Genomic DNA, 16,393 nt, shown 5'->3' with positions numbered 1-16,393 from the left:
CCTGGGCACATATGCTTACAGCTTTAGAAAAGATCCGTGGGAATCGGTATGGCCTTCTGTGTCCTGTAGCAGCAGCTGACATTCTTTGTTCCAAGAAATACCTTGTTTTCATGTACAACATCCATGCACAAGGGATGTGAATAGAGGTTATGGAAGAGACTGATAGGGTTACTTGCCAGTGTAAGCAAGAAATCTATGTCTTAATTTGAGACCCATGATGGAAAGCAGATTGTATAGTTTATTCCTTTGGCCTTAGTAACAGGATATTCCTGGTTGCAAACAAATACATATATTAAGGCACACAATTTGGCACATCATCTGTGTGCAATTGCAGTTCAACTGAGCACAGCCTAAGAGTTTTCCAGTAGAATCAGAAATACAGCAGTGATTCTCTGTTCCTTTTATTGCATTCATTCTGTTTTCCTTTCCTTTTTCTCTTGCAATTTTCAGAATTCAGCTATCAAGTTGAAAACCCACCTACAGTAATTTCAGTGATTGCAAAATAAAATGTGGGTTATTCCGTATTATTTTTTCCATCACTCATGTTGTGGCTCTTATAGAACCTTTACTATTTTTAAGACCATCGTACAATAATACATATCGTTTGACTGCTTAGAAAACATAGAACTGTTAACATGGGAAATAAGGAATTTTCTTGGTTTAACCTACCCTCAGTGAACTGATTTACCACGTTTTTCTAAAAAAAAGGTTTACTTTAAAAAAAAAAAAAAAAACAGTTAACTAATATTCACCATGCTAGGAAATACAACTGTATTTTTATATTGCTTATAAATGCTGAGGTTTAGGAATACAGTGTTCTCATGTTCCTTATGTAATAGCAGTACTTCCTTATGTGTTCAAATGAATTGCACTTTAGTAAATTGTTTTTTTACACTGTGTAGCTAGTAAATAAGCAAAAGTAAAATTTAGAAAATCAGCCTTGAGGCTTGACTTTCATATATCCGGTATCATTACTCTTCATTATCTTTTAAAATATAAAATATTTCTTTTTTAGTCTTTCATTTGGTCATTTCTTTGAGTTGTTCCAAAAGGCAAAATGTTATGTTTATCATTCTTAATAAAAGTAACATTTCTTGGAGACCTATAGTGTTATAAAAAACACTTAAAAGGTCTTCAACTAAGGTATTCCCTTATTGCTTATAATGCCTTTTGCCTGATTATATTACAATCATTTCTGGTTTAAAAAAAAAAAAAAGAAAACTTGTTTCTTCTTGCTGCATAATTGCACGAAAAAGGGTCTTTTTTATTACCATAGCAACTTAGTTGTAATGTTTGAACAAGAGCTTAACTTTTTATTAAATTTATCTTTGGTCTCTAGGAAAATTGCTACCCTTTTTAGTAGATGAGATTCTGGGAGTAGTTCACAATACAGCTTCTTCAGAGAGCTTTCTGGTAGGATGTAATAATAAAAAATTCATGTTCTGACACATTCTTCTGAATGTACCCCTTGAAGACTCACTCATCTTGTGTTTAACTGCATCTGCCTCCTGATTGAATTTCACTTCATTTGAGTCAGGGCACCTTCTGATCCCTTTAAATAGTGGGGAAGATAAACACTACAGCCAGAGACTAAGAGGGTGTTCTGCCTAAAGTCTTGTTTCATTCATTCTAAACTGTACATTTTTCACCTGAATCTTTTTTTCCCTCCTGTTTAATAAGCTAAATTTGAAGGGTACCATTTGCACTAGAGAGTTTTAAAATATACTGCTGTTCTGTGGCAGTTATCTGCTTTTCACTGGTTGGCCTTTCTGTAAATCTCGGGTTTTCCATTTTTATTATTAAGTTAGTGCCCTTTTCCTAATAGGGTTGAGAGACAGAGAGCTATCTGGGGTGCACTGTTAGAGGAGCAATGTCAGGAATCCCTTCCTTCTCATAAACTATGCAACATTGCTGTGTAAGAGAGATGAAGAAGCCCAGTGTTGTTTTACCTGTTGACTGAGTTATGAAAATCTGGGTCACAGAACTTTTGAGCATTTTCCTTTAAGCCATGTTTGTGGTTGTCAGAGAGGGAGTCTTGCATTTGGCCTTCTTACCTGGTATACAGTGACCAAAATGAGACCAAACACCTCTCAGCCAGACTGAACGGACGGCACTGCTGGAAAGTTGCTTCTCCACACCAGTGTTACTCAGCGTCAGCTGGTTTTGCTTTATGAAAATGAGCAAGAAATTTTCCCTACTAAGACCACTGAAGTGATGGGTTGACTTTTCATTTTTTCTTTGAAACAATTCTATTTTAGGCCCTCAGGCAGGCAACTAAATATCACATTGAGGCTGGTGGCAACTGTGCTGTGTAGTAATTGCTGTGTTGCTCACCAGGCACTGGGCTGGGCCCTTCACACATGTTATTAATGTCATAACACAGCCCTTCCAAGTGCATGGTCTTCTCTTTTTACAGATAAGCAAACCGAGGTTAAGAGATGTTAAATAGCTTGCCTAGTGTCACACAAGTGGTAGGTGGCAGAGCTGGGAGTTGAACCCAGGTCTGTCTGAATCAAAAACCTGCATTCTTTCTGCTGTTTTGTGCCATCTCTTAAATTATTTAAAGATATATTAAGCATGTAAAATGAGTCTTCTGCCCCAGCATTTCTTTTCTTTTCCTTTTTTTTTTTTTTTTTTTTTTAAATGAGGGGGTTACACATAGTTGAAGGAGAAACAGGAGCCCAAGAGGACCCAGACCTTTGATTCTATTTTTTTAGGGATTTAAGTAGTTTAGACTGATTTTTCTTTCCTCATACTCCATCACAGCAATACGACGTCCATATTGACCAAAATAACAACTAGGTAAGTAACTGCTTAATTAAAGTCTCATATTTGGCCTTGCCTAGACAGAAACTCCTGATAACTGATTAAAAGTTAAATAACATTATTTTTACTTTAGTTTCGGGATATTGTCAATTTTGAATTAGTTTGTCATGTACATTTCACATGACCACGTTATAAAGGAACATTTTCCAACAAAGTCAGAACGAAAGAGACTTGTTTTAGGCAGGGAATATTGTAAATACATTTTAAAGTTCATAAGTGAACGGACATTTTATTAAATGACCCTATTCTTATATCAAACTGTATATACATTGGTGGATGACCCTCCTATCTTTTTTTAGGAATTGTACTATCCAAAGAAGGTGGCTCTTTGTTACTAAATATAAATGCCGACTCAAGGCTAATGTGGGTTTTTCAAGATCCGATTTTACAGCCCAGCTTCTTTAATTTTAGTGCAAGCTCTAAATTTAGTTAACTCCAGCATCGCGTAAAGCGAATCAAACGTGCGAGACATTTTGCTTCTGCAGAGCTTAGGGCATTTTGCCTAAATGGCGAGCTTGCCTCTAATTGTGGGGTCTTATTTCCCTTTCAGATATAGAGGACTTAAAATGTGCTGCTTTTGGAACCTACAGTAGCAGTTTTGCAGCGAGCACACTCACGAGCTATGACTGTTCAGACAGGGATGATGCCTCTCAGGGCAGAAAACTCTCTCCATTTGTCCTCTCAGCAGGAAGCGGAGCCTCCGCAGCTGCCTCGGCCCTTCGGAAGAAAGACACGTCATTCGGCAGTACCGAAAACCTCCCCGTGACATCTCTCTCCGAAGTCACAGCCTTCACAAGCGAGGATGCTCCTCCGGAGACGACCTTTCCAGCTTTTGCCAGTTTTAAAGATGTGATGCCACAGGCCAGCGAGCAAAAGGAGTATAAAAGCGGGGACTACAGGGATTTCACCAGACAGGACCTGCCTGCGGCTGAACGGAGCCAAGAGGCCACGTGCCCAAGCCCAGCCTCCAGCAGCGCTTCTCACGACACCCGCAAAGAATGTGCAGATGACTTTGGAGAGTTTCAAAGCGAAAAGCCCAAGATCAGCAAATTTGACTTTTTAGTGGCCAATTCACAAGGCAAAATGAAATCCAGTGAAGAGATGATCAAAAGTGAGCTGGCAACCTTTGACCTTTCCGTTCAAGGTGAGTGGCTTCCAACATAGGTTTTACGTCATGGTTTCTTCCGCTGCAGTGTTAGATGTTCTTTCTTAGAATAAGAAGTGGGTCCCTGGGATAGCAGGAAATAGATTTTCCAGTGTTTAAAATCAGAGTCTATGACAGATAGCTATAAAAGAAGGTTTCCCTGAGACTGAAATTAAACCAGTATCCCTCAGATAACTGCTTTTGGGGCTAAAAATAAGCATAGCACCCAGTCTGTTGTTCATTTGCTTGTTTGAGGTAGAGGTGTACCGTGTTAAAAGGCAGAGAAATGGTTTGATCCCCTTGTGGGCAAGTTAGTTCTGCTCTTGTTCGCTGGCTATGGGCTGTATCTTTTCATCCAGAGGCTGCAACATGGTAGCTGTGGATCTGGATCCAGCCTGCAGACCTGTTTTGATTGACCCACATGGAAGGTTTTCTAATATGTGAAGCAATTGCAGATACGTAGAAATCATGACACTTCATAACCTGGAGTTCTCGCTTTTCTTTCTTCTTTTTTTTTGTAAGCTTATTTTTTTTTTAATTAATTTATTCCTGGCTGCGCTGGGTCTTCACTGTGGCTCTCTAGTTGCCGTGCGCAGGCCCTACAGTGCGCGGGCTCAGTTGCGGCATGTGGCATCTTAGTTCCCTGACCAGGGATCGAACCCGAGCCCCCTGCATTGGGAGCGTGGAGTCTTAAGCACTGGACCACCAGGGAAGTCCCTCTAGCTTTTCTTGAAAAGTTGCAGTATCTGGCAGTGCTAGGCCTACATTCCCACCTCTTGACAGTCAGCTGGAGCTGAGTAGCAACATCCCCCTCTGACAGCTGAGGTGTGCTCTCCCCAGTGTCACAGTCCCCACTGCTTCCATCTCCAGCTGACCTTCTTCAGTCATTTACTTTGCTTGCCTGTCCTCTGAAGGCATTTAAGTTTGCCCCTTTTGCTTTAATCGCATCCTGACAGAAGGGCTCGTTGATTTCCATTAGACTGGGAGAGATGGAGGAAGTCGGTACAAATCCCTAACTGATGACTGGAGAAGCAACAGACCTCTTATGCTCTGATACTTAGAAAGACCCTTTAGCCCTCCAGACTCCAGTGATTCCGCACTTAGAATTATGGAAGAACTATGATAGATCAGAGAAGCGTAATGGAGAAAATTAAAGGCAAGGAACTCAAGCAAGAGAGAACAAATGAAAGCGTTCAACACGTAGCTTGCCAGACAGGCTGAATGAGTGGGTGTGAACACCTCCTGACACAAACGTCTAAGAGAAGAGGGTCGTGTTAGCAAGGAAGAGCCTCCGCTTGGACTAAGCTGAGTAATCAGAACCTTTGTGCCCTCCACTTCCCCCAGGATCGCACAAGAGGAGTCTGAGCCTTGGTGATAAAGAAATAAGCCGTTCTTCTCCTTCTCCGGCCCCGGAGCAGCCTTTCAGAGACCGCTCCAACACACTGAGCGAGAAGCCCGCCCTGCCCGTCATCCGCGACAAGTACAAAGACCTGACCGGAGAGGTGGAGGTGAGCGGGCTCCTCGTCCACAGGGGGCTGAGCCCCCGAGGGCCCTGAGCAAAAGTGCTTGCAGCTTTCACTCGGGGAACCAGGGGCAGAGCGTCACAAAGCACCAGACGTAAGATACGTTAATTACAGTGAGAGAATGGCGACATTAGCCCCAGATGAAAATACCTCCCAGACGTGGCATCACTGAAAGTAGTTAGTGACCCCAAAACTGGAATTATTCCTGGGACCTCACAGGCAGGCAGGTGTTTCAGGGAGTTCTTTTTGAGCACACAGCCTTTATCATCTTAGTGAATGGTAAAGCATCAAAATAGAGGAGAAAGGGCAGATGTCCTGGGTCCTCTCACTGTTCATGTTCACAGCATCTTAGTCCCATGCTGCCTTCCTCCTCCAGCCAATACTCTTAGCGCTCCTCCTCCCCCTCCCTGTCACACACGCGCACACGCACACACAGGAAGCCATGGCGCAGGAGGCCGTGGTTTGATATTGGCCCTTGTACTAGACACCTACGTGGTGAGTGCCTTTGAAGAAGCTTCCGCTGCTAGTGGAACAAATGAGGCAACATTTACAAAGGGAATCAACGAAGGAACATTTCCCTCAGATTTACAAGTCGTGTGCTTGGAAGTTACACTTATCAGGAATTAAAAATTGTCACTAGTGGGTTCAAAAGATAAGTTGCGTGTGGACTAGAGTGATTTTCATAGACAGGAAAGTCTTCAGTACTCTGAATTGACAGAAGTCACAAATAGGATTCCAGGCTTGCTGGTTTGACCCAGTTCTTTTTATAAAATTCACAGGAGAATGAGAGATATGCATATGAATGGCAGCGGTGCCTGGGGAGTGCCCTCGAGGTGAGTCTGTCACCTTTGTGATGTTCACACGTACGGAAATGCCCCTCGTGTACATATCTTGCCTTCTGGGTTCATTTGGATAGACTCGGAGAGCTCTGCCTCGATGGCCTTGCGCAAAGAGCTTTGTGGAAAGTCACACATCTTAAGCGAGGCTTCTTTCCCATCTATGATAGTAGACACAGCTCACTTAACTACTGTGCCCTCTTCTGTCACTGTGTTTAAGACATAACAAAATGATATCATTATCTCTGCCCAAGTTAAAATAATATTTAAGCTAAAGAACCTCTATTTTTCCTCTTCCAAAAAAAATGAAGGATTGGTTCTTCAGTGTCAAAATTAAATTCTCAGATTTGTTTCAGCATAGTCATCTACATACATCGATCAGTCATGTGTTTTCACACCTCCTGGCTTTCTGTTGGGTTTCCTACTGATGGTAAATTGATTTGTAATGACTTTTCCTGATTACATAAGGTATGTGATTTCATTTCTTTGTAGGTCATTAGGAAGGCCAATGATACCTTAAATGGAATCAGTAGTAGTTCTGTGTGCACAGAAGTAATTCAGTCAGCTCAAGGCATGGAATACTTATTAGGTATGTGCTTTTATATTTTACTTATCCAAAATCATGACACTTTGCAGTCTTTTCAGTTGTCCCTATGTTACGTAGCTTAATCTAGATCTCTCAAGCCACATATGACTTCACTAAGTAGCATCTGCATTTGTAGAGAAGACACTTGAGTCCCAGACAGGAACAACTATTTGACTTCGGGTCTCTTTGGCCAGGTTTCCCAGTCCTTGTTATACAAAATTACTGGTGTAAAATTACTGGTTTATCAAAGAGTCTGAACTAGATGAGGCATTAAAATTAAATGATTGGTTTAAAAAAGAAAATTAAATCACTGGGTCTCCAATCAATTCTTACCATGCTGTGTTGAATTCTTCCTTTTTCTACTCCTTACTGACGTCACAGATTCCTGAACTTCCTGGCCGCCTTCAGCTGTCAGACATGCCAGTCCAACATGAAGTCTCAATCCCTGTCCGTTTCAGTGGTCCTCTCCTCCCCAAGCTCAGGCTTGTCCCGTGGCCAGAGCCACACGCACTGGACCCTAGTCTTTTTCAGATCTTTACTCAAATGTCACCTTCTAAGTGACGTCTTCCTGGCCTGTCTTACTCAAAACCGTGTCGCCTCTCCCCACCCTGGCACTTCCCGTCTCTTTCCCTGCTTGATTTTCTCCCTAGCCCTGTCACCTTTAATATCTTAAATCCTTTACTTACTGTTCTTATTATCTGTCTCCCTCCACTAGAACGAACCTCCAAGAAGGAAAGGATTTGGGTCCGTTTTGCTCACTGCTGGGTCTTCAGCACCTAAACTAGGGCCAGGCACATAGTGGTCACTCGCAAATACTTGCTGCATGAGTGGCTACGAAGGGATGTGAGCTCTCCTTACTCCTGCCACCTTGCTCTGGTTCCGCTGTCCTGCCCAGACAGGCACAATTCTGCTGCATAAACAGATGTTCACCGGGTAATGGGGTGCCTATCTTTCCTTCTACTAGTTTTCTGGTGTGGGAGATAACCCTACAATGGTGCCCATCTCAGAAGCCCATCTGAGTGGTGCCCATCTCAGAAGCCCCCTCACTTGGCTTAGAGTGGGCAGTGATTCCTGCCCTTCCCCTGGAGGAGGAAGGACAAGCTGTGGTGCTGTACAGAGGCTGAGCATGTACCACTGAAGACCCCCTGGGATTCTTCCAGTCCTCTCTTACAGCAGCTGGTGGAGGGGTTGGGGGTACGTCTGGCAGCTGTCCTTAGAATGTGGAGACCTTGGCACCCTCATCCATGCTGGAAGAATTCAGCCATAATTCAGCGACCACAGGAAAAGAACCATTCTGTGTCCTGTTAAGTGTATAAAAGATACATGAAGCCACAGACTTTGTAGATCTTTGGGCATTCAGAGGAGTGAGATATTTCTTAATTACAGGCAGACCTCAGAGATATCGTGGGTTTGCTTCCAGACCACCGCAATAAAGCATATATCTCAAAAAGCATCTATCTCAATAAAGCAAGTCACATGAATTTTTTGGTTTCCCAGTGCATAGAAAAATTATATTTACACTGTTACTGTAATCTGTTAAGTGTGCAATAGCATCATATCTAAAAAAACAATGTACATAACCTTAATTTAAAAATACTTTATTGCTAAAAAATGCCAACCGTCATCTGAGTCTTCCGTGAGTCATAATCTTTGTGCTGGTGGGGAGGCTCTTGCCTCCATGTTGATGGCTGCTCGCTGATCAGGGTGGTCGCTGAAGGCTCGGGGGGCCGTGGCAATTTCTTAAAATAAGACGACAGGGGCTTCCCTGGTGGCGCAGTGGTTGAGAGTCTGCCTGCCGATGCAGGGGACACGGGTTCGAGCCCTGGTCCGGGAAGATCCCACATGCCGCGGAGCAACTAAGCCCGTGCGCCACAACTACTGAGCCTGCGCCTCTGGAGCTGTGCTCCGCAACGAGAGGCCGCGACAGTGAGAGGCCCGCGCACCGCGATGAAGAGTGGCCCCCGCTCGCCACAACTGGAGAAAGCCCTCACACAGAAACGAAGAACCAGCACAGCCAAAAATAAATAAATTAATTGATTAATTCATTAATTAATTTAAAAAAAAAAATAAGACGACAGTGAGGTTTGCTGCACCGATAGACTCTTCCTCTCGTGAACCATTTCCGTATACTATAAAACGCTGTTTGAAAGCATTTTACCCACCAGAGAACTTCGTTCAGAGTTGGAGTCAGTCTTCTCAAAACCTGCTGCTGCTTTATCAACTAAGTTTATGTAATATCCTAAATTCTTTGTTGTCATTTTAACAGTCTTCACCAGGAGTAGATTCCACCACAAGAAACCACTTTCTTTGTTCACGCATAAGAAGCAATACCTCGTTTGTTAAGGTTTATCATGAGATTGCAGCAATTCAGTCACATCTTCAGGCTCCACTTCTAATTCTAATTCCCTTGCTATTCCTACCACATCTGCAGTTACTTCCTCCACTGAAGTCACCCCTGAGGGTTGGAATCAACTTCTTCCTGTTAATTCCTGTTAATGTTGATGTTGTGACCTCTTCCTGTGAATCACACATGTTCTTAATGGCATCTAGAACGGTGAATCCTTTCCAGAAGGTTTTCAATCGACTTTGCCCAGATCCATCAGAGGAATTACCATCTGTGGCAGCTACAGCCTCACAAAATGTATTTCCTAAAGACTAAGACTTGAAAGTTGAAATTATTCCTTGATCCGTGGGCTGCAGAATGGATGTTCTGTGTTCAGCAGGCATGAAAACATTAATCCTGTTGTATATCTTTATCAGAGTTCTTGGGTGACCAGGTGCAATGTCACTGAGCAGTCATATTTTGAAAGGAATCCTTTTTTCTGAGCAGTAGGCCTCAACAGTGGGCTTAAAATATTCAGTAAACCGTGTTGTAAACAGATGGGTGTCATCCAGGCTTTATTGTACCATTTATAGAGAGAGCACAGGCAAAGTAGATGTAGCCTAATTCTTAACAGCCCTAGGATTTCTGGAATAGTAAATGAGCACTGGCTTCAACTTAAAGTTACCAGCTGCATCAGCTCCTAATAAGAAAGTCAGCCTGTCCTTGGAGGCTTTGAAGCCAGGCGTCGACGTCTCCTCACTAGCTATGAAAGTCCTAGATGGCATCTTCTTCCAATAGAAAGTGGTTTCATCTACACTGAAAATCTGTTGTTTAGTGTAGCCACCTTTGTTAATTATCTGAGCTAGATCTTCTGGATGACTTGCGGCAGCTTCTACATCAGCCCTTGCTGCTTCACCTTGCACTTTGATGTTATGGAGACGGCTTCTTTCCTTAACCTTCATGAACCAACCTCTGCTGGCTTCACACTTTTCTTCTGCAGGTTCCTCGCCTCTCTCAGCCTTCACAGAATTGAAGAGAGTTAGGGCCTTGCTCTGGATTAGGCTTTGGCTTAAGGGAATGTTGTGGCTGCTTTGATCTTCTATCCAGACCACTAAAACTTTCTCCATATCAGCAATAAGGCTGTTTTGCTTTCGTATCATTCTTATTTTCACTAGAGTAGCCCTTTTGATTTCTTTCAAGAACTTTTCCTTTGCATTCGAAAGTTGGCTAACCGTCTGGCACAAGAGGCCTAGCTTTTGGCCTGTCTTGGCTTTCGACATGCCTTCCTCACTAAGCTTAGTCATTTATAGTTTCTGATTTGAAGTGAGAGATGTGAGACTCTTCTTTTCATGGAACACTTAGAGGCCATTGTAGGGTTATTAATTGGCCTAATTTCAATATTGTTGTGTCTCAGGGAATAGGGAGGCCTGTGGAGGAGATGGACGGGAACAGCAGGTCAGTGAAGCAGTCAGAACACATGCTACGTGGTTCGTGGTGCCCTAAAACAACTACAATAGTAACATGAAAGATCACTGATCACAGATCATAGCAAATATGATAATAATGGAAACGTTAGAAATATTGTGAGATTACCAAAATGTGACAGAGATGCAAAGTGAGCAAATGCTGTCAGGAAAATGGTGCTTATAGACTTGCTTGATGCACAGTTGCCACAAACCTTCAATTTGTAAAAAACGTATATCTAGAAAGCATAACGAAGTGAAGTGCAATAAAGCGAGGTGTGCCTGTGTAGTGATATTGGCATTCCGATTCTTTTAAACTGTTAATATTCCTATTTTCAGTGAGTTTAATGGTATTTCCCAAATTCAAACAAATGGACTCATAAAGAAGCCAGAAAAAAAATAGCTAATACTTGGTTAATGCCTACTGTTCTCAGCCTTTTACAGTATTAACCCTTTTAATCCCTTAATTCAACCATCCTTTGAGGAGGTACTACTATTATCCCAATTTTACAGATGAGGAAACTGAAGCACAGAGAGGTTATGCAACCTGCCTGAGGTTACACAGCTAGTTAAGTGGCAGAGTTGGGACTTAAATCCAAACAGTGTAGCTCTAGAGTCTGTGCTCTTACCAGTGAGTTTATATACTGCAGCATTAAGAGTTGATTGGTCCCAAGGAATAGTAAGTTCACGTCTGTCCAGATAAGAGTCCCAGTTTCCACCTAGAATATCAGCCAGCAATAAGGCTGTCGTGTCTTGCTCAACTCTTTCTGTACGCTTCCAGCGCCTAACTCTGTCCTCTCTCACCCTGTCAGGTGTTGTTGAGGTGTACAGGGTAACCAAACGTGTGGAGCTGGGGATAAAAGCCACTGCAGTGTGCAGTGAGAAACTCCAGCAGTTGCTAAAGGACATCGATAAAGTATGGAATAACCTAATTGGCTTCATGTCACTCGCCACACTCACGGTAAGCCCACTAGACAATTTAGCAGTTGCTTTCCTTCTAGAAACCTAAGCTGTAAAGCTGAGTGTATGTTCCTATGATGGCACTTACTGGAGGATGAAGGTGCCTACTGTATCAAGTTATGTTAAAGGAAGGAGATAACATTTGTTCCATTAGTTGAATAGTACCAGGTTGGCTTCTGGGTAGCTCCCAGGACCGTTGTACCTAAATAAAATGAGAGTGTAGGAAAATGTTCTCTAGCTACATTCTTCCTAAGTCACACATGTATATGCATGTTTTGCAAAGCACTCGTTTGAGTTTCTCCCTTTGCGTTTCTAGTTATTTCTGTCCCCATTTGTGTCCTTTTAAAAAACCGTACGATGAAAACACTAATTCAGAAAGATACGTGCACCCCAGTGTTCATAGCAGCATTATTTACAATAGCGAAGACATGGAAGCAACCTGAATGTCCATCAACAGAGGAATGGATAAAGAAGATGGAATACTACTCAGCAATAAAACAGAATGAAATTTTGCCCTTTCCAACAACATGGATGGACTTCAAGGGCATTATGCTCAGTGAAATAAGTCAGACAGAGAAAGACAAATGCTGTATGATATCATTTATATGTGGAATCCAAAACATAATACAACAAACTAGTGAATATAACAGAAAAGAAGCAGACTCGGGACTTCTCTGGTGGCGCAGTGGTTAAGACTCCACACTCCCAGTGCAGGAGGCCTGGGGTTTGATCCCTGGTCAGGGAACTAGATCCCACACGCATGCTGCAACTAAGGAGCCCACCTGCCGCAACTAAGACACCCGGCACAACCAAATAAATATTTTTGAAAGAAGAAGAAGCAGACTCACAGATAGACAGCGAACAAACTAAACTAGTGGTTACCAGTGGGGTAACCAACCACTAGTGGTTAGAGGGAAGTGGGGAGGGGCGAAGTAGGGGTAGGGGAGTAAAAGGTACAGATTACTATGTATAAAATAAATAAGCTGCAAAGATATATTGTACAACACGGGTAATATAACCAATATTTTATAATAACTATAAATGGAGTATAACCTTTTGAAATTGTGAATCACAGTTACATACCTGAAACTAATATATTCTACATCAACTATACCTCAAAAAAAATTGTTTTTTAAACCTAAGTGAAACAAACAAAAGACTGTATGATACATCTTGTTGCTATCCTGTGGTTCATTTAGCCGGTTTACTTTCTTAGGGTCTTGGATTGTTTTCATTGTTTTCCTGTTATGAATAGTTTTACTCTGAATACCATTAAACAAATGACTGTTTCCCCTTTGGGGGATGTAGTTTCTCCAAGCGGACTTAAGAGGTCAGAGTGCATGGCTGCACGTGTACACGCACGCCTGCATATAGCTGCTGTTAACGTGTGTTATATGGATTTACAGGGAGCTTAGGGGCTAGCTGACAGTGCTGTCAGCAGTATATAAGTATACATTTCTTTACAGAGTATTCTAGCTTTGTCAGTTTCTTACTTTAGCAAGTGTGTAAACGATTTCATAAAAGTGTTTTTTTAATTTCTTTCATTTCCTGAGGGGCTAGCCAGTGTCTCAAATGATAATTTACTATTTTTATTTCCTTTGTGTATGAACCGATCATCTATCTCTTTTGACCATATATTCAATGAAATATTGTATTGACCATACACATTTCATGCTTGTAATAGACTTATTCACACACGTGCGTGTGCTCATAAGATTACATCAGTTATTTTTTTCCTCTTCTATTTCTTCCCCTTTTTATTTTTTTTTAATTTTTTACTATTTATTTATTTTTGACTATTTTGGATCTTCGTTGCTGTGCGTGGGCTTTCTCTAGTTGCAGCAAGCGGGGGCTACTCTTTGTTGCGGCGCGCGGGCTTCTCATTGCGGTGGCTTCTCTTGTTGCGGAGCACAGGCTCTATGCGCGCAGGCTTCAGTAGTTGTGGCTCATGGGCTTCAGTAGTTGTGGCTGGCGGGCTCTAGAGCGCAGGCTCAGTAGTTGTGGTGCACGGGCTTCGTTGCTTCGCTGCATGTGGGATCTGCCTGGACCAGGGATAGAACCCATGTCCCCTGCATTGGCAGGCAGATTCTTAACCACTGCGCCACCAGTGAAGTCCTCGTCCCCTTTTTAAAATATTTCATGGGGCAAAACTACTTCATTTTTATATATTCATACTTACTCAGTTTGTCTGTGATAATATCCTTTATTTCACAATTTATCTTCCTTCCACAGCTGGAATAAATACGCTGTTCCATTTTCTTTCTTCTTTTCCTTACGCTTTACCATGTGCCCCATCTGAAAGAGCAGCCAGTTCTCATTGCACTGCACTGATGGTCAGGAGGACTCCGACTCTCCCAGCAACCTGTCTTCAACGGCAAGCACGTCCTCTCTCCATTGTTGTGTTGCTTCTGGCTTGTACTATTAAGTTCTTAAAGCATTTGAATCATTTCCCAAATCTCTTATTTTGTTCCCTTTGGCCATTTTTCAATTATAACCTAGTTATTTTTAAAAAAATACTGTGTGGCCAATACAATAAGAAATGAAGTATAAATATTTGAAAAGAAGAGATAAAATTATGTTTATTGGGTGATAAGAAATACTTCTAGAAAACTGAATTCAAGAGGTTAAATTTAACAAGTTTGGCAAAAATTCATAGCATTCTTTTTATTTTTAAAGACTTTTTGATGTGGACTGTTTTTAAAGTCTTTATTGAATTTGTTACAATATTGCTTCTGTTCTATGTTTTGGTTTTTTTGGCCGCGAGGCATGTGGGATCTTAGTTCCCCAACCAGGGATCGAACCTGCGCCCTCTGCATTGGTAGCACAGAGTCTTAACCACTGGACTGCCAGCGAAGCCCCCTACTGGTTCATTTTTTTATCCACTATCAATTTGTTCTGCACACCACTCTCAGATGTCTCTTTCTAAAGTGCTAATCTGATTGTGTCATTTATATCCCATTTAAAATCCTGCAGTGACTCTCTGTGGTCTTCAGGGTCAAGTTTAAACTCCTTAGCTCAGTGAGTAAGGTCTTTTCCATCACTTGGGCTGCCCTGGCCTCTCTCTCTCTGTTAGACTGCTTTCCCCTCTGGACTTTGCGTCATTTGTCCCAGAATTCATTCCAAGAGGACTTCAGTCTGCATTAGGTGCCCTTCCTGTGTGTGTCCATAGCACATTCTGTCAGGGCACTTACCACGCTTCTTGATAGTTGTGTTTGCTTGTTTCTTGCCCACTAGCTTCTCAGCTCCTTAAAAGCAGGACTGTGTCCTTTATTTCTTTTTGTTTGTTTTTTTTTAATTGAAGTATAGTTGATTTACAATATTGTGTTAGTTTCAGGTGTATAGCATAGTGATCTGGTTTTTTTTGGTTTTTGCAGATTATATTCCACTATAGGTTATTACAAGATATTGAATATAGTTGTTCCCTGTGCTGTACAGTAAATCCTTGTTGCTTATCTATTTTATGTGTAGTAGTTTGTTATCTGTTAGTCTCATACTCCTAATTTGTCCCTCCCCCTTCCCCCTTCCTCTTGGTGGCCATAAGTTAGTTTTCTATGTCTGTGAGTCTGTTTTTTATATACATTCATTTGTATTTTTTAGATTCCACATGTAAGTGATATCGTATAGTGTATGTCCTTTTTTCCTTTGCGTTCTAACACAGTGTTTGGTGGGACTTTGTACGTTCTGTTTTATACTTTTTTGAACTTTCCAGTTTTTTTCAAGCAAGATAAGCATTTTTGTACCTCATTATTTTAATAACTGGTTTAAATTTTTTAAATAAATGGATAAGGAAAATAAAACAAAGGGAAAATGAAACTAGGGAAATAAGTTAAAGCCAGGTATGAAGTGTACAGAAATATGTGCTTTTTTTTTTTTTTTTTTTGGCCTTGAGGCATGCAGGATCTTAGCGCCTGATCAGGGATTGAACCCTCCCTTGGCAGTGAAAGCCCAGGGTCCTAACCACTGGACCACCAGGGAATTCCCCAAAAATGTGTGCTTTTGAAGTGCTGGCATTTGCTAGTGGTGAGCTGTACAGTTGACCCTTTCTAGGCACTGATGTAAAGAAGACGTGATCAGTTCCATGATTCACTGTGTTCATAACATAAAAATAAACCCTCTACTCAGGAAGCATAATTATTCCTGGTAGTCAGAAAGAAACTTCTTTTGTGGGTTCTCATAAAGAGGAAACTAACATAATCTACATTATCTTCAAAAATATCCTTTCAGTAAAGAAAGCAGCAGGTTTCATGGAGTAGTTTCTTAGAAAATCTCTCCGTAGAGATCGAATGGCATAGCTCCAAGTACAAATTAGTGGAAGTCCTTCCAAGTGGGAAAAAAATAGATGAAATGGTAAACGAGAAAAAACGTGTGGCAGCGCATACTGACAGTGACCGCAAGTCTTTGCTCTGTAAGGAAAACATGTAAATTAGTGAGAACTATACCAGCTTCCAGTAAAATCGGAACAAAAACATGAAGTGATTCATAGAGGAGGCACAGCTAAGCAGTAAACATTAATTCAAATTAAAACAAGATCTCAGTTTTTACCTCCTAATAAACCCAGTGTGGGGTTTGGTTTATTTATTTGAACGCTGATGGTGTTGATGTGGTAAAATTGGACTACTTCTTAGGGAATTTATTAGGAATTCATTGATTAGGAGATTGGTACCACCCTGTGGGAAAGGTGTCTGGCAACATGCTTTCCCCTCCACCTGTGAACTCGTTGAGAACAAGGACC

At 41.6% G+C, this 16,393-nt stretch overlaps 1 protein-coding gene across 12 annotated transcripts in view; it reads left to right on the top strand.

Moving 5' to 3' along the window:
* Positions 1 to 16,393, top strand: part of SYNRG (synergin gamma) — a 93,183-nt gene that overhangs the window by 63,780 nt on the left and 13,010 nt on the right. For 7 of the 12 annotated variants that reach the window (XM_068531410.1, XM_068531407.1, XM_068531406.1 and 4 more), the window contains exons 16-20: positions 3,377 to 3,970; positions 5,315 to 5,478; positions 6,273 to 6,326; positions 6,822 to 6,918; positions 11,514 to 11,662. In XM_068531410.1, coding sequence (XP_068387511.1) covers positions 3,377 to 3,970; positions 5,315 to 5,478; positions 6,273 to 6,326; positions 6,822 to 6,918; positions 11,514 to 11,662 — 1,058 coding nt within the window. Of the gene's footprint in view, positions 1 to 3,376; positions 3,971 to 5,314; positions 5,479 to 6,272; positions 6,327 to 6,821; positions 6,919 to 7,296; positions 8,389 to 11,513; positions 11,663 to 13,963; positions 14,134 to 16,393 lie in introns of those variants that run through there. The other 5 variants (XM_068531413.1, XM_068531408.1, XM_068531411.1 and 2 more) reach the window with 4 other exon arrangements.

This window comes from Eschrichtius robustus, chromosome 20, assembly GCF_028021215.1.
Source record: "Eschrichtius robustus isolate mEscRob2 chromosome 20, mEscRob2.pri, whole genome shotgun sequence".
Lineage (NCBI taxonomy): Eukaryota > Metazoa > Chordata > Mammalia > Artiodactyla > Eschrichtiidae > Eschrichtius > Eschrichtius robustus.
This window is presented reverse-complemented; position numbering and strand designations above follow the sequence as displayed.